This window comes from Tigriopus californicus, chromosome 6 (assembly GCF_007210705.1).
Source record: "Tigriopus californicus strain San Diego chromosome 6, Tcal_SD_v2.1, whole genome shotgun sequence".
NCBI classification, from domain to species: domain Eukaryota; kingdom Metazoa; phylum Arthropoda; class Copepoda; order Harpacticoida; family Harpacticidae; genus Tigriopus; species Tigriopus californicus.
The window spans coordinates 8,979,216-8,997,916 of NC_081445.1; the positions used below are offsets into that span (position 1 = coordinate 8,979,216).

Sequence of the window (18,701 nt, forward strand, 5' to 3'; positions counted from 1 at the left end):
TCCTCAATTTTCACCTGGAAAAACATTTTATCCCCTACATAGATAACACTTTTATAATAGTTAAGGGTAATTCGATTGAGCCTACTTCTTTCCAAAATTGGAATGTCAATAAAAGATTGAACCTGAAAGCAAGATGATTCCATACTCTGTTTACTTTATTGATTCTTAAGATTAGAAATCAGCTTCCCTGGGTACAGAATTAATTAGCACCTCCATAAGAATGTTTTTGCTTGGAAATTTCAGGTTTTCTAACAAAGAGATGTGAAGAGGCAATGAATCAGGTTCAGAGTGTAATATTTGGAATATCGATTTGTAAAAGTTACAAGAGCTAAAAGTAAAGCTGGTTGGAACTAGGGACCATCTGCATTCAGGGTTTGTAATTGAAAACATTCAAGAGCTGTTTACAGTCTTTCAATGGCTCTTAATTTCTCATGAGGAAATGAAATGAAGGTTATTCCACTTATACTCAAAGAAGTAGAGCAAGAATTAATGTCAACAGTTCAATATTTAGATGAGTACCAGCACAATCATACCATATAGTAGTTATGATGCCTTACTCTTGGCAAACAGAACTGTCAGAGGTTGATTGTTATATCCCAAAAGATTGCCCATGATACATTTCCAAATTTCTTTACTTTTATCGTTATGTGGATCAAATGAAAGGATCATTAACGGCTTCAAATGACACCTCCTTATTATACGTAATGTGTTTATTTTCTTTACCAGTTACGTAACAAGTCATTTAGAAATGGTCATACACGAGCATATTACAAGGAATTGAGAGGAACAAATAGGAAATAGAAGAGCAATTACCCCTTTAGTTGCTGACGTTCCCAAAACTGGAACATGTCCTGTTCAAGAAAGCAATTGTCTATCTGTGCCTCGTCATTTCCCTTTTTCTAGTTATTCCGGGTTTTTCAGGAAAATATGTTTTTCCTCCGATTTTCCGGCTTCATTTATTCACGATGAAGTGGGAGCCCTAATTGCCAACCTTACTTTCCAATGCTTAGTACTGAATTGAAGGGTGTAATGATATTCCGTCTTTTTATATGGGCTCATTGATCTGGATGTTTTCACAACAAAATAGGTTATTGGCATTCCAACGATCAATTCATAAAAATACCGGTATGTGTCTCCTCCTCAGTATATGATAACCATACAAAGGAATGAACTTATCAGAAACAGCTTGAATCGAATTATTTTAGTAGTACCGGGAGATATACTCCTTATAGCGGAGAGTAAAGCTAGTGAATAAACCAAAAAGAGAATAAGTTAATGGAATTTGGCTTTAATGAATGAAAAAAATATGTTCTCCCTGAGGTTCTTGAAGCATTTTATCAATTTTGGGTTCATTTTGGAGAATTTGTTGGTCAACCATCATGCATATTTTAAGTTTTAAGGGCATACTCTTTCAACAGATTTTCATCTGCTTTTCTGCACATTTTCGAACACAACACGAAGCTTTTAAATGCATATTTTGAAAGTCTCTACTTACAGCAATTATTGCTAACAACAAAAATGCTAAGATATTGGATCAAAATTGTCAAGAAGGAAGCAAAATAACATTAAATTAAGCATGATTTGCAAAATTGTTCAATATCGACGATTCATTTCCACCAAAAAATGGTATCTCATCTGAAGTATTTACAGACTTGCATTCACTGAACTCTTTAAATTATCAGATTGTTTCAAGATTTCCTGTTATATCCTACGGGAGAAAATGATCAAAAATCCAGAGCTGAGAAGATTGATGCCTATGAAAACAATTAGTACTAGATGTTTTTTAACATTGTTTAATCCTAATCTATATAATCTCTCTCAATAAGACAGGTCTCTCATTACTTTGATGGTTTCCTTTAATGCGTAGCAGGGCAGTCAAAGAGGCAAATAATATGAGAACTTTTTCCCCAGATGTCGTGGATTCAAATCCGGTGCCAAATGTAACACTTTAATTAAAAATGTTTTAAGTTTTGAGGCTTTTTTTAAATCTTACTACATGCAACAGATTATCAATTGCTGAAATTTCAAGCAATTGAACGCGATGATACAATTTAGCTGCTTGCGAACCTGGTGATTAAGGGTTCCCCTCCTGTCTCATTTATTGCAAAATAGTTCTAAAAAATGACAGTTTAACTTGCATAAGTTAAAACAGGTATAAAAAACGGAGTGATGCCACCAAATTAGGGAATGGACAATTATACCAAGAATAAAGCACATATAATGTTGTATTTTTTTTCTTTTCTTTTTGTAGTTGAGATTATACGGATTTCATAACCGATACAAAAAATGTCATTCAATGTAAAAAATGGCATGTCTGGTTGATTAAACACAAACTATAACGAGAAATGGTCAAGAACAATTATAAAACAATTGGTCTTTCAACGGATTGGTATTAGCCGATTTATGAAGCCGTTTCAAATAAATATGTTTTCAGAGCCGATTACAGAAAGTTGAATCGCAACTCATAATCATCAATATTAGCAGAGCACGTTTGTTGAAGTTAGTTAACCTCCAAAGTGATAGCTTCTTTAAAAAACTTGCTTTTTGTCCAACTATTTGTCGTACAGTCACTTCATTCACCGACATGGCCGTGAGTGGCGCTAAAGATGGTTCATAATGTAGTGAAAGCAGATTCCGGTTTTTAGCAGACTTCCTGACCGCAACTGGGGATGGAATTCCCACAAAAAAAATCCCTTTTGTTTAACCTTTTATTAAAAAATTACGAATACGAAGCTACTGAATCAGTCTTATTGAATAGTCTTTTGAGTGATATAGATAAACTTCTTGGGTTTTCCTGAAACCAAAAAGTGCCATCAGCGGTCTTGAGAGCATTTTGTAGGGTGGAACATAGTTCACGGCGATGTTCAGCAAATCCCTAATGTCACAAAAGGGTTCTATGTTGATGCATAAGTTTAGGATTTTGGCAGAAAATACGGTCCAGCGAAACACTCAGTGTGATATTTGCTTGAGCTAAAAATCGTCAAAGCTAAATCAGCTCATGTTTCTTACCTTTCTAAACAGAGATTTTCAGGATTTACATTTAAAGCCTAATGCCCTCAAAAAGGACTCTCATAAGACGATTATGATTGATTGCAAACAAAATGCTTTATAGATACTTTTGTGAGGTTAGTTTTCAAAAGGGATGATAATTTTTCAAGATTTATTCATTTTTCTCTGCACTTTTTTATAAATAAACAAGATAACATGAGTTATCATATATAAATGTGGATTGCAGATAAAGTAATGCTCAATATTAAATATTACAGTTAGAATATGTCAATAAATATGATAAAGAACAGTAATAAGAATAGAGTTGCAGTTGTTGTTACAATAATAATAATATTAATATAGTTGATATAATAATGATACCGCCAAAACATACAGATAGAACACAACAAGAGGGTGGGTGATTTGTTGCTGTTGTTGTGTTGTTGTCGTATCAGTAAGAAAGTAACAAATAAACAGTTGAATTCAACAGGTCCAATAAAAACGGTGCAAGTTGGCTAAAAGATTTAGACGATGTTCAATGCAAAAAAAAAACTTTAAGTATGTTTGGCCACCTACTTGCTCCACTTTGTGAGAATGCTTTTGTTCTGATAGCTTTGTAAAGGGTTCACATTTTTTAGGGGACGAGGATAGGCCGGGACTGTACTTCATTTCCTAATGGGGACCATGACCTCAACCAGTAGGTGTTTTATGAAAATAGATCCATAGTGCCTTTTGTTCAAAATGGTGGGTGGGGATATGCTTTAAATTTGATTCAAAGGGATATATCCACCAGGGGCCTGATCACAATTGGTTTCAATTCACTCAGATTAAAAGGGGACGGTCGATCCCCGAGCTCGGTGGTACGATAGTCATTTGTTCCCATCTGGTAGAGGGAAAGGTCGATGGTCAAACGGACTCCCGTCCCGATTTGTGTTCGATTTGTCCTCGACCGAGGCCCGGCGGTGCTCCTCACGGCTTTGGTAACCCAAGAGGATGGACTTGAGGCGAGAGTTCTCCCCCAAGATCAAGTCCATCTTGAGATGCAGTTCCTTGTTTTCTGTGGCCAAGCGATCGAGGTCACTCTTCAGATCCACGGTGATCTTTTCCAAACGGGAATTCTCTTCAAACACCACCTTCTCCCGCTTGATCCGCATATCACGGCTTCGCTTGGCAGCCTCGTTGTTCTTGTGCCGCCTGGCCCAGTACCGTTCGTCCTTCTTATTTTCTGGTACATGCGTCTGTTTTCGTCGCTTTCGAGTTAAAGAGTTCGGGTCGGATCCAGAACCTACGGACTCTGAGTCTGACATGGAATTGACACTTTGAGAGAACGTGGACCTGACCCCATCGTCGAGCTCGCGCGGGACGGAGTGAGGGCCATTGTTATTATTATTATTCACCATCCCCTTAACAATATTGTCCATAGTGTTGCCATTGGCATAATTGGCCTTCCTGACCGAAAGATTCATGGGCAAACTGTCGACTCGCGACGTGTTGTGATTGAGCGAATTACTCGCGGCTGCAACTCGCAGAAGTTCTTGGGTGGTGCGGAGCAAATTGCTGCTTGGATTCTGGTCATCGGACGCGTTGTTCATGCCCGCAGAAGAGAGTCGCAATAAGTTGGGTATCACAGAGTGCTTGTCCACATCTCCTCGGGGATCGCGGTAGTCTAAGCCGTGCATATTTTGTCGTTGAAGAAATAAAGGTACTGTGGAAGGGGGTAGGCTGGCCACGTCCATGTTCGTTGGAGATGGGTCCCCCAAGGAGGATGAGCTCACTAGGTGATGTGTGGGACTGCTTTGACCACTCTCTGAAGAGGATGAGGGTGACGGGGATTGTTGGGATTTGAACCGGGCAGCGTAGGGTGGGTGTTGGTGGGAAATGTGTTGCGGCAGATTGGGCACGTACTTTTGACACACGGGACAACGGGTCACTTTGTCAATGGAATCGCGTCTCTCTGACTCCGGTGAGACCGAGCTATCCGGGCTTCTTTGTTGTTCCTCAGTCTGCAAGAAAAAGTACGGAGGTCAAGATAGGACTATGGTTCATTTTCAAATCTTCAAACTGATTTGATCATGGTTGACCTTGGACCAAACAAATCGCCAACAACTCTAAAAATGTGCAATGGTCAACCTTGAAACAAGATTGAGTTAGGTTCGTGCGTTATGAATATGTCATGTTGACTTTTCGATGGCTCTGAAGTTTGTCGACAGTAATCGTTCATTAAATGTTAACCACTCACTTTAATTCTTGTGGGATAGTTCTCGGTTGGTTGGTGTGCTTCGATGAATCTTCTCACATCGACAATGGATCCTTGGGCTGGTTCGTTGGGATCTGCGTAATGTAGTTGATCACTGTCAATTCGGTACTTTTGGCGGTTTAAGGTGACTTGATCGTCATCATTATTATCGTTCTTGTTAATGTTATTGATGAAGATATTGTTGTTGTAGTTCACTGACGACTCGTCTTTCACGCAGATTTGGGACATGGCCTATTCTTTTGATTGCTCACAACTCAATGTTCATGCCACGGTGGTCACTTCTGGAAAGATACAGGTTCAAACTTAGTTGGTGTCATATATATACGCGCACAATATATTAAAAAACCGCGGAGAATCTCTCTGAAATGACACAACGAGCCACCGAATCCGCTCTCTCCTTCCGATGTCGTCTCTTTCAACAACGCCTTTGGTTACTTTTTCCAGGAGATTATTCCATAACCGACAAGACAGAGAACTTGTCAAACGTTGAGCTATGTTAATGCAGAACTTACAGCATAAGAGTATGGTGACAATGATACCATTTCAAGATACGGAGCTCACTGGCACAAGTTCCAAAACGGATACTGTGTACTTTTAGAACTGAGGGGCCTAAGAAAAAGCGTAATAACCAAGGCAAAGCGGAAGACAGGAACTGTGGACCAGATGGGAAAGAACATTTCTTTTCCTGAGGGGGCTACGAACGCCTTTCTCAAAAGCAAACTGGAGGGCACTGCCCTAGAAGGTAGCACACTATATCCATGAAGTATTGCACCACAGTGTTGAACCGGGATCCTTTTTTTAACAGAAGAAACTCCTACATCAGGTAACGACGAATGTTTCATATGATCAAGAAACACGACAGCACGTTAGCAATAGTCATCAAATTATCGTGGTTTTTACGCCAAATTATGCGGTTTTAAGGGCATTTTCGTTCCATGTGTTCCTTGACGAAAGATTTTTTTTACATAATGTCTAACCTTGCCGAATACGTAGGAGGCTCAAAATTGATAAGCTAAAGCTCGTGTTAAGTTTAGCACTGATAATACAAAAAAGCCAGCTCAAATCATCCAATATTATACCTTGTGAGGAACTGCCAATCGTTAATCCTCATTCATTCTGTTCAATGATAATGATCTGAACAACAATTGTGCTATTATAAGATTCGTTTCCGAACATCTTATCATTTCAGTTGAACTAACCACACATTCCGCGCCGTGGTTTGTCGTAAAGTAACCCGAATATGTAAAGGCCCCATTCAAATCGGTACTCTTCCACTCATAGTGCTTCAGTTCCAAGTTAGCTCTCTGCTGTTCTCTTTCTCTCTCTTTCCTTTGGGATGAAGCAAGCCACGCTGTTCTGGAGAGTTTCGTAATCACTTTGACACAGTTATGCAACACCCACAACTCACCTCCTCGTTCGCCTTGTCCTCTTTTTTCGTAACTACGGCATAACGTTCCATTAATGTAACTCTGTGGAACGTCCACGTAATGCTCTTCATTTTCCAGGGAACACCACGAGGACTTCCGTCGAAACAAGCACTTCACCACTTAAACAAACTACGATTAGATCACCGATCCGAGTAGCACTGAAGCACAAGGATCCTCCTACTTCACTCAAACTTCGAAGAGGCCTGGAGAAAATCAACCTACTCTTGAATGTAGTACGTACTACCGAGTCCATACACATGGACGAAGGATGCCTACTGCCTGAATGGAAGCACTGAATGCGGTGGAGTTTCTTACGCACCCGCTACAGTTCATACCGGGTCCGTGACGGGGTAGAGCAAAGAGTTTGTTACATGATTACCCCGAGCACGCCTGGCCTGGATGGAAATCATGTCGGTGGGAAAAACTGGCCACGTAACCATGATCCAAACACGTCCGTTGAAAAATTCTAGCGGTTCTTTTCTTTCCCCTTGGTTGGTAGCCGAAGTTCGAAGAGCAGCCGCTTAAGCCAACTAACGACTCGCTAACTTTGAACACGACTGACATTCAGACGGTTTCAAGGTGGCTTCGCCGTTCGTTCGGTGGGTGAATGAGATTGCATATGTCGATCAAGGCCAAAGGGTAGGAACAGTTAGGAGTGAAAAACTATCTCACGCTCACTTACGACTTAAGGTCATGCCACCATCGGATAATAATGACCCTTGGTAGGTTCAGCTCTGAAATGTTGTTGATTGCGAGAAAGGATCCGAGGTTAGATCATCGGATCTCAAGTTCATTCACGTGCCTTGGCCAGCACGTTTCCAACGTTTCTATTATGTCATATCGGCATTAAGCTCTTAAAAGAGGGGATTAGGGTTAAGCCTTAATATACATGGCCTGAAGGGAAAAAGGCTGCAATGATTGTGGGAATGGCTACACATGCAAATTCATTCGTTATCCGAAATTTAAGGTCTACTGCTTATCTAAATTACAAGAAGTCTCCGAGGTAAAATTCACAAGTACTCGTACTTGGATATTTTTAAAAGAAACAAACCCGTTGAATGGATTCTCACCAAGTAATTCAGTCATTTGGTGTCAGCAACATTGGATTTAGTGACATTTGGCTAGAAATGGCCTTGATCTGTTATGAAATCGACTTTTCATGAGATTGGTGTTTTTTTTCCAAAGACGAACCAATTAAAACTGACTTTGATCCAGAAACCTTTGAGCTTGATGTAGCCTCCGCAAGAACTAGTAAGTTTTCTTTCGATCATAATTCATTTTTAAAGTCAATTTGAATCGTTTACGATCGCTTGACTTAAACGACTACTTCAAGACATGGCCATGGATACGAGTTTGCGACATCCGCTTCGAATCCTTTAGCGATCTAATTAAAATATGAGACTCCTAAATATAATATTCTTAATGAATAACTAGCTCGGCTCATCTCAAATAGAGACGAACTTGTCATCACCTTGAGGTTTTAGTTAGGGCATACTAATACTTCCATTTCGTCGTCAGAGTTAAAATAGAAGATTGGGGTAGAGTAGGACATGTATTTAAACAGCTGACGGAAGAAAATGTAACATGGAAATTCACACTACACATTCAAGTGTGTTGTTCAATTATTTAAGGTCAGTGGCATGATAAAATGCGTGTGTGGCAATAGGTTAACAATATTTTCGAAGTAATTTCCAGGGAAATTATTCATTTATACTTGGATCCTTCATCGCAGAAGAATTTAATCCTCAAATGGAGAGAAAAGCATAATGAAAACATTCTCGTATTAAATCACGGCCTGTTATGAACTCTATCTTCTGCGGATGAGGCAATGATGTCACAATCACAAAAAAGTGAACATAACAGCTCTAGAACGAATCTCCTAACAAGATTTAGATAACTGCGTAACTTGTTTTACCCGTCATCTAGTAGGGATTACTTATTTTCACACAAGAGGAAAACATTCCAATGTTTTGCAACTTTACTTTTCAGATTAGGACTCAGTTTTTGAAAGATCAATTTACGGTTTTTAGAGCTGAACTTTTTTGCATCCAAACGTATAGTAAAATACACACACACACCCGCAATGACATGAATAAGAATCATCTAACACCAATACAGATGTCCTTTCCATCGAGACATCGTGAGATTTTGTTTATCTCATGCATTTTTTGTACAACAGAAACATATCTCCCAGCCGAGCTCAATTCCCTGGAATATTGCGTCTGTATTTTGAATGTCATTGAGCCGACAGAGAGAACGATATTAGACCCAAAATACGTAACATTCCCTCTTATGATAGAGATCCTGAACAGCGGTTACCTAATGGAGAAGAACAAAGAAAACAAAACTTTCGTACGTAACTGTTGTCAGGGTTGTCATCTGTTGTAGTTTGAAACTCATTCGTCTCTCTCTACCTGACAACCCTCGAAAACTCAAACCTTCGGCTTGAGAGCCCTATTCTCCATGAATGAATTTATTACTTTCAACTAACCAGACGGCGGGACTGTCAGCCAAAACAAGGTCATCATTCCACCGGCTCACCTATAAACCAAAAAAAAACTACCTCCCCGTAGAATGGTGTGTCTGGAAAAGTCACCCTGTTGTTGTCTGGTAATCTACCGAACACAAACTGGATTTAACCCCCTTGAGGTGTGGTAAGTAAACGTGATGAACTTATTTGTGACAACGTTGTATAGTTAAAGTGTGCCAATGACGCAATGAATCGAAGGTTACTGCCGCAACAAAAGCGTTATTCTGCTCTTTTTTGCACACCAGGACTTTGTATTGCAAATTCCGGCATCAATTCAGGATCTTAGCTTCCCTCCAGCACTCCACTTACTCGTTTCTGTTCGTCATCCCACTTCGACGAATCCAAAAGGTTACCTGGCAATATTTGGTGGTGATTCTAATCATCCTTGTACAAGAAGACCCACATGAGAATCAGGAAGAGATTCAAGGGCATCATGGCATTCCTGTTACATAATGTGCTCGGAAAAACTCGTAAAAAGCGTATCTAACCTCCAGTCCCAAGCGAAGCTGGCCGGCCCCAAATTTGAAGAGAGCGGGTGCAAGAGTTATAGTAGGGCAACAACAGGAAATAGCAATCTTGTGTAACCAATGCCTACGTAAGCCCCTGATTGATCATATAGAGGCCACGAGACTCAAGCCATGGACGCATGCATAGACGTAGCAGCCCCTGCATACACTATATAGCAAACGCGGGCCCTTCTGTTTTCCACATGAAAAGGGCCCGATGCGTGGACGGAGTGAATGCACTTCTCGAATGCCAACTGCATTTGCAACCTTGACTTCCTTCCCCTGATCCGAGTCCTGACCAAGGGCTGAAGAGGCCTGGCCTGGGCCCTGCCGTGGACTAAGGTAGTGCCAAGGGTGATTTTCCTTCACGAGAAAATTTGGCAACATTCACTGGCCAAGTCCATGAATGAAGTATTAATGGGTACGTGACTAATTTGCCAGTTTTTTCGGATCTGTATTGGTTTGAAGGCCGAAGGGCTTAAAATGTGCAACACCGCACTGAGTTGGCGCCAAAAAGCTGCTTGGCCCAAGGTGGCAAGGCCATCATGTCAAAAGCCAGTTGTTACGCGTAAGGGCGATTTTCTGCAATCTACGCGCTTCTCGAAGAATGGAGCGAAGTACATCTGATCGTCGAATTTTGTCAATATTTCAAAGCTACATAACTCAACTATTAAGTTCACGTACTGTAAGTCACGTGTTGCCCGAGACAGAGAGGATTTCGGATTTCCCAAACAAATCAAGATATTTATGCCTCCGACATAGAAACCAGATCACGTGTCTCCGGTCTCTTTGAATACAACAATCCGGTCCTTGTTGACAAGTTATGCAACGGGTATTTTCCCAGCTCAAATACACTAGATCTCCTTATCTAGTTGAGCCATTCAGTGTCCGATTTATTTATCCATTTGCCTCATTGTGACAGAGTCTCTTACGTCATGGGCACGGATTGGGTCATTGCGACAAAAAGTCAATATTGATGGCTATTGCGCAACCCGCAGATAGTTCCTCGAAAGGCCCAGAACCCTTTGGGCCTCTTATTGGAATTGATGATATTCCAAATGGATTTGACCCCTTTCAAAGCCAACTTAGCGTTTGTAAGATTACGCTCTAGTCACGTTTCCGGCAATTTAGACACGCGTGTCCCGGCAACGTGGATTTAGATGGCACACATTTTTTGAGAGAGTTGCTCAATCTTTATTTCCTGTCATCTAGGCCAGGTTTGTTGAACTTGCCCTTCCAGCAAAGCGAGTGAGTGTGCATGCGTGTCTTTCTACATTGTCGACGTTTCGGTGGCCCGGCTTCGTTGACCCATTTTCTCTTTCTTACCTTGTTTTGGTGGGAATCGGGATCCTCGGCTCTCTGGATGCAAATTATCCAAGGTTAGGTGTAACAATGGATGGCTCATGCAAGCACACTGAACTTCACTTAAAAACACGAATCGCTAAGGATGTATGTATCTTGATGAGAAGAGTTCGTTTTTAGACAAATTACGTAATGCTCTTCTGCTTGAGGATCGACTGACTCAGGTGCAGAGAGCTGTTGAGATTGGCAGACTCTGGATTTCTGACGGCCCGCATTCGATATGGCGATGTCTCTCTCGTTCTCCTCCTCCTCCTCTTCGGTCGGTCTCCCAGACACTGACACTCGTTCAATGTGAAGGGATTAGGGACCACTTGAGACACGGACTACTGGCCCCAAATCATGTACACTATGGCGATGCCTTAGGACCACAGAGGACTGCAACGAACTTGAGTGAAGACTCACATGTGAAGGTACAACTAATATCCCAGTGAAGATAGGGCCCAGGATAATAGAACATGAATTTGGAGGCTTCACCCAGTCATCAGGGCCCATCACTTAAGAACTATTGCATGCCAATCGCTGCTTCTGGATTATGATTGGAAAGTGCTACTTTCTTCTTTTTATTTACAAAGCTTTTTGTCCTAGGGCCATCATTGACAAGTGCTGTGTGTCATGATAGAATGAGGTCAAGGCAAGGAAATAGAAATATTTCAGCTTCTTATGTGTTTAAAAAACATTTGACCAAGTTTCATTATGAGCATGTTACAGGCAGCTCAAGTGAAGATAAAAATTCAAGCATACGTGTTTGTGGCTTTCCTTCAATTTAAAGACATTCACAGAATTCTAAGCGAAGCCTTAGCCTAGTTTGAAATGTGCTGCCCCAATATCTTTTACGTTAACAAAAGCAGGAGTGAAAAGCAGGGATAGCAAAAGTCGACTTTGAAGGAATTTCTGCCACCGTCTGCCACCATTTTCTGCCACTTGGTCAAAAATGGCTTTTAACGATTTCGCATCCCAGGTCAGAAGTGCTTGACTCCAAATTATCATGTTGAGCCATGAATTTATTGGTGTAGGATCCCGAGCATTTTTGTTGCAAGAAAGTGCTCTAAGCGTGTTCACAAACACTTGATTGCTCTTTTTCCAAAAACGTTCACCACCATCCACAGCTGGAACTTCTAATATAAAAAAAGTCTTTATTGTGAGAGTTTTCTCATTGGATCCGTTATCTTTTTACAATATTACAATTTATACAATGCAGCATGATTGATCTTGGGTTCAAGGAGCGCCATTCGAGGCGATGATCCACTAGAAAAAAAGGGGGGGGGGGGAGACCTGGGACCGAACCACCCATGAACCCGAGATTAGCTCGGTCGCGCGTTAAACAACTGCTTCACATAAAGAGGCCGTCCCCAGTGTCTGCGTAGTCCCTCTCTATGGGCCATGTAAAACGGGGACGACTTCAATATGCCAGTAAAAAACGCTCGGCAGCTTGCCGGTCTTTCTCCGCTTCCTCGTCTGCCTCCAAATTCTAGTAACCCAGAATGTGGCGTATGTATGTGCGTGCCTTGGCCGCCTTTGCACCCATGTGAACTCTACCAAGTACACTCACACACATATGCTCCCTTACTTACATGTGTGTATAGAAACGAGAGGCCTTGGCCGGCAGCGTGCATCACTCAACTCACGGGCAACAAGTCGCCGACTAGGTTCGTTCAATAGAGATTGTGCTTCGAAGGATGATTAAACCGAGGAGAATAAGGAGCCCAAGCCAGTCCATGATGTCATCGTACGTTCGGAGGGTCTGGCTAGGACCATGGCTCCTTGATAGTTCCCCAAGGTTTACCAAAAGAAACTGCAGGTGTGCCAGAATAATGACGAATGACAAAAAGCCCCGATCTCTTCCGTAAAAACCTGTAGAGCCTTTCGGTCCAACTTTCACATGAAGCCGTTGATGTCATCGGGATTGGCTGTTTTTATTGTATCGAATCAATGCAGCGATTCCGTGCAACAAATAATCATGCCAAAGTTGTCATTGTGACTCGCTTAAAAGCGTCCAAAGCTTGATGGCGGAAGTCAGAGTCACTTATCATGACATGCAAAGTGCAGGCCTGAAAATCATCCCTTGGATTCTCACACAAGCAAGGTCCGTTTGAAAGGAAGGCACTGGATCGGTTCGAGAGTGAAGCGAGGGCTTGACTTTACGTAATCGCCTGTGGAAATGAGTTCAACCTGATTAAGTCAAATTGTACAGGAATGAGTCATGGCAAGGCCGCGCCGGCCTTTTGCCAAGAAGTTGGATGCTGACAAGGGCGTTTTTTTATTCAGAAGATTAAAGAAATCGACACTAGAACTTTAAGTCGCTTGTCTCATTCAGGAGACTTTCAATTCAAGGAGTGGACAATGACAAAACTAGGCCACTGTTTAGTGTTGTCTTTTGTACAACGTACGCCAAGTCTTGTCATAGTGGATTTTGGAGGGAAATTGTGCATCGTTCATTACTTATATAATCATATGAATAATCGTAACATTTGTTAGAATATCAATCAAAAACTTCCAAAAGAATGGGATTACTTGTCTTCTTGTTTTGCTTTGAAATCTTTACTTAGTTATCTACTGAGGGATATGTCACAACATTTATGGTAAAAGTTTCAGCTTCAATTAAGATATTGAAGGTATAATAATAGTTATCACTTGAATTTGATCCAGTCATTTTTAAGCCTAAACTTTTGTTAGGGCAAGCTATCATTTGTCTGGAACAAAAGGAACATAAAAAATATAGAGAGACAGGAAAACATGAAAACAGAGGTCTCTTGCACCTGGATTAGAACAGAATATTGAGAATAGATTTCAAGTGGAGTCGTCATATGATGGGTGGAGTTCTAAAAACATGAAATGTGGATGGGCGGGTACCAAAATGGGCCAACTCTTATTTGGAGCAATTATGGGTCCCTTTTTAAGAACGTTTGTGAGATGGTAAACTTAGATTCTCTTTTTTCTGCTTACCTGTAAAAAAGTTTGCTTCAAAGTTACATTATCAAAACATGACTAAGAGTAGGTTGTAGATTCAATTTTTATGTAGTCATTACAACATACTTTTGACCATAGCTCTTCAGTCCCTTGAGCCAAGTTTCAAGCCCAAATAGAGGGGAAGTTTATTGATGTGGCAATATCTCTTGATCATATCAATTCAACAAATTTTGAATGAGATTGAAAGAAATATTTTGCTGTTATTTTCCCGTATTTTGCTAATGAATCAGTGGCATCAGTGGATTTGGGAAGAGCAATTAAGCCCCATTTGAAAAATACAATTATGATACTTGAAACAATTGAAGTGAAAGGTTGAACTTGCTTAAACTGTTATTGGCGCAATGCACTTTCCAGTTTTGGTCATGGCCCAAAAAAATACTCTTGTCCAATTTCATTTTTCTAGCTTTTTTCTTTTCTTCCTGTGATGATGTGTACCAAAGAGAAAGATGACTTCTGAGAGCAAGGACTTTATTCAGATCTGTTTTTTTAAGGTCTACTAATCAGGAGTCAGCATGGACATGGCAAGAATCTGCTTCTTAGGGATAGAAGGTTCAATTAACGGAGCTTGAAAATATTATAATGTAATATTCCTTTTCATCAATGTGTTGCTTGACATGGAACGTAAAAATAGCCCCCCTCGAACGTGTTGTTGCCTGTGTTTTGGAAAGTTTATTCGCAAATTTTTGTGTAAACTTGTTTGATTTTTGATGCAAATTTGTTGTTAATAAAGACTAAATTTTTCTGCATGTTTGGACCAGCCCTAGTTTTTAGGCTAGGAAAAATAAACGGGACTGAAACCACAAACAGAAATGTTTTTGGTTAACATAAAATCAACACATTTGGGTTGCTTTTAAGCAACATAAGAATTATACTTTTGGGGCCAAAACTCCAACACATTTTGGCGAAGCCGAATGATCATCTATGTTGTCAGTGCTGTCGAAAAAAGTAAGATCTGAAAATTATCAAAAAGTATGGACTGTCTTTCAAGAGAACAGTATTTCTCCCTTGGGGTCACATTCTTTTGGCTCTCCAAAAGACATGCTAACTTATGAAATAATGTTTCTTGATTTTTGACAAGCTAAAAGACAAAACTGAAATGAGAAAAAGTTCATTAATATTAAGCCATAAAGGAAGTGGGCCGTGCTTGTCACATTTCACAAACAGAGTTTCAAGGTTGGCAAACATTTTTTGGCTTCTCCTGATGACTCATGGAATTGAAAATTGCATCAATGATTCAGTTCAACAAAATGCTGCAAATGGATAGTCACTAGTGACGGGATCAAATAAATGTTTTTGGAACGTAAAATGTTAGGTTGAAGAAAAAGGTGACCCTAGTTTGACCAAGAAAAATCAGGGTTACTTTTTGAGACCAATTAACGGGTTGCAGAGATTCCACTAGTGGTGCAATATGGCACTGAAAATCTAAATTGGTAGCTCTAGTCACAACCTTGCGTGATTATTTGTTTGAGCCCATTGTCTATGTTTGATCCCATCAGTAATAATCACGCAACTGAAGTACCAAAATCGGACTCCAAAAGTCTGTTAGATGCCTTACTTTACTCGTTGGATTTGACCTGCAACTGTCTGTAACTCAAAGCTTGGCGCCCTTAGATGGCAGAACAATAGCACCATGAAAAAAGTCCAATTGCGGCCAGATTGCTGCCAGAATTCTTATCACCTTGAAGCCAAATATTTAAAAAATCTGTTGAGGAAGGCTATACATGCAACTTGAAATGTCAACTTGTCACCCTTTTGATCATTGAGTGCCAGTTTAGTGTTAACAAAATAACTGTTCTCAGTTCCAGTCATGGAAAAAAAGTTATTCTCAGTTCCAGGTATGGTTTTTCTATACTTCATGAAGAGCATGAAAACAACATCTGAAATAAGGCAGGGCATATAAAGAGAAAGGAGGCCAAAAAGATACAGGACATCTGCTCTCCCTTTTTGCTCCAGACTAGCTCCCTCTATGGACCCTTATGTCTGAATCAGAAGATAAATCCAAGGAAAAAATCATTGACTTATTAAATGCATCAATTGCAAAGGTCTAATGCTTACGCCTTGATCCTACTGAATGGAACTGAATGCCAAATTGATCCAAAATGATGTCAAATTTGTAACTTTAAGCAAACTATATTTCAAGAAACCGGCTTTGGAACGGTAGATGGTGATAGCTTCGGGAATTGATGACGCCAACTTGAAAACATCTAATGAAAAGCTCATCAAGGAACACACAACTTTATTCGGAAATTAATTGCTACAAATTTTGCTCCACATGTACATTAAAGATTTTTCAGCCGGAAAATTTGGGCAAAGTACTTCTAACCTTAAAAGTTCATTCTCTCCATACGTTAATATTGTGCTCAGAGACTAAGCATAAACTATACTACACTTTACCAACTACTAGTGTAAAAAGACAACCTCCAACGTTTATTTTTGTACAAGCAGTAGATGCCAAAATGTTATTCATTGCATTGTTACGAACTAGCAAATAAGCTTTGACGTTAGATTGTTCCGAGTAAAGATGAATGAGAACTAATGAATCTTTGAAACTCAGACGCAATAATTGCAAATCACTGTTTGGATCCTGGAATTTCTAACTTAAAATTTGATAGTTGCAATTATCGTTAGCTTTCTGTCCCGCCATCTTGGGTGCGCCTCAAATATGAGTTAGTCCCGGGTTTGATTTTCCTACTTTTTGCGAGCATAAGCTCGGATTAAATCCAAGATTGCATTGATAATATTGGATCAGAACAAATTGCACAAATTATTTTCGCTCCTTTATTTTGAGCTCGTAAAATTGTACAGGCGGTAGTAAACTTTAGATTTGCCACCGATTACAAATAGATCCATTGACAATTGTGACTAGATGATGATAAATCGTTGAAAATGTTGGTGCGTAACTTATTAGTGTAGAATATTGATTGAACGAACGTTTTCAGGAATGATTGCAATTTTCGGACCGATCTGGCATTCCAGTCGACTTGTTTGGGAAACCCTTACTTAACCTTCATACCTCCTGGTAATGTTCAATCCAAGCACCCAAGTAAATATGAAAGTTTATAAAGAAACCCAACTCGGTTTCTTTTAAGACAATTCGAAGCTTTTTAAGTGAACCAGCTTAACTCAAAACTCTCCATGTCGAACATGTATGAATACTATCTATGTTGTACAGTTTTCCGTCAAATATTTGCATATACTCGAAAAAAGGTTAAACCAGAGCAATGTCTCTTTTAGGCTTTATTTTCGGCTTTCTTTTCGGCTTTCTTTTCTTGAAAAAATTCAACCCCCAACTTATTCCAAGATGCTAAAATAGCTTGAGGTCAAGTAAATTGGACAAATACATGAAAAGACGTTTTAAGTTAGAATGCTAGTTAAAAAAAAGTGTCCAAGTCTCGAATATCAACTATGGAGATGATCCAAAACCAACTTATTATCATCACATTGTTAAAGCGTTTAGGCCATCATAACAGAAATTGTCATAATTTGCTAGCTTCATATAAGATCAGGGATAAAAATTGTATTTGTTCCAACAATATTGAAGGTGTATGTGGTTCAAATCTAAATTTTGGAAAAGATAACTGGAACCATTACCGCCATTGTATTTTGCGGTGGATAATGGTGGGAAATGAATTATTTACTCATTTTGGCCCAAGTGTGTCTAACTGCAATTTGTTCCTTCTATTGAGGAACGACTAAAACTCTCTCTGTATACCAAATGTTAGGAGAAGAATATTTGGGCTGGAGGTTTATTGCGTTTTCCTGCTCTCTTTTCGTCTGTTTATTGCTTGATTTGACCACAATAAACAATGAACGATTTATGGTAATGACTAGGGACGGGCAAAATATGCAAGATAGCAAAGCCTTTTAGAAACAAAAAGGTGCAAAAAATAAGCCCAAAATGTGCAGGAAAAGGTGCAAAAAGACCAAAAAAGTTTGGTAAGAGGTGCAAATAAAATAAAAAATGAAAAGACATTTAATTTTTTCCCCAGTGATACCAATTTGAAAAGCGCATTCCAAAAAAAAAAAATTGCCTCAATTTTGGACCAAATTGACATTCCCTTTTTTGAATTGGACAAAGAAATGCTTCGTCCCTTGCTTATTTATTCCTCTTTTCCCAGCAGTAGATCAGCAAGATTAATCTAGGTGAAGAAAACTTGGAATTTTTCTTCTTCAAAAAGAGAGCGTACTTAACTTAAAGGAGGTAAGGAAGGCTGCTATGTTGCTTTTTTTGGGCTCCTTAACTGTCTTAGTGCCCTACTTAGCTTTTCTCTTGAATTGAAACTGTCTTGTTTCTTTTCTGTTCTTCCTTGTTTCTCAACCAAAAGTGAAGTATGTTGGGCCTGCGCATTTAACATCAATTGTTCAAAATTAGGCTTTGTATGTCTTTATTTTGGCAGCAGCAATTGATTTCAAACTTTGAAACAAATTTTAACGCAAAGAAATTCTGATTTCAACCAAAATGAACAGTGTCAGGCCAAATGTGCAAAAAAAGTGCAATAAAAGTAAAAAGGTGTAGATAGATGTGAAAAGTGCATGTATGTAAAACAGTGGTCTTTAGTGACAAAAATTCTTTTTGCACAATTTGCCCGTCCCTACTAATGACCACAAATTTTCAATTTAGCTTTAGCCGTCCTTTCTCTTAAAAATTCTTAGAGATTATGTAC

The 18,701-nt window shown here is 39.7% G+C and overlaps 1 protein-coding gene across 5 annotated transcripts; it reads right to left on the bottom strand.

Annotated features, from left to right (window-relative positions):
* Positions 1–3,146: 3,146 nt before the first annotated feature.
* LOC131882070 (homeobox protein 2-like) lies at positions 3,147–12,759 on the bottom strand. Of its 5 annotated transcripts, none has more exons than XM_059229105.1 (3): positions 12,642–12,759; positions 5,228–5,526; positions 3,147–4,991 (listed from the first exon to the last, which is right to left on the bottom strand). In XM_059229105.1, the coding sequence occupies exons 2-3, from the start codon at positions 5,471–5,473 to the stop codon at positions 3,858–3,860; spliced, it is 1,380 nt and encodes a 459-aa protein (XP_059085088.1). In that variant the 5' UTR covers positions 5,474–5,526; positions 12,642–12,759; the 3' UTR covers positions 3,147–3,857. The 5 variants fall into 5 exon arrangements, with proteins under 5 accessions (XP_059085088.1, XP_059085085.1, XP_059085089.1 ...); XM_059229102.1 differs by lacking the exon at positions 12,642–12,759 and adding an exon at positions 11,035–11,348; XM_059229106.1 differs by lacking the exon at positions 12,642–12,759 and adding an exon at positions 8,950–8,974.
* Positions 12,760–18,701: the final 5,942 nt, after the last annotated feature.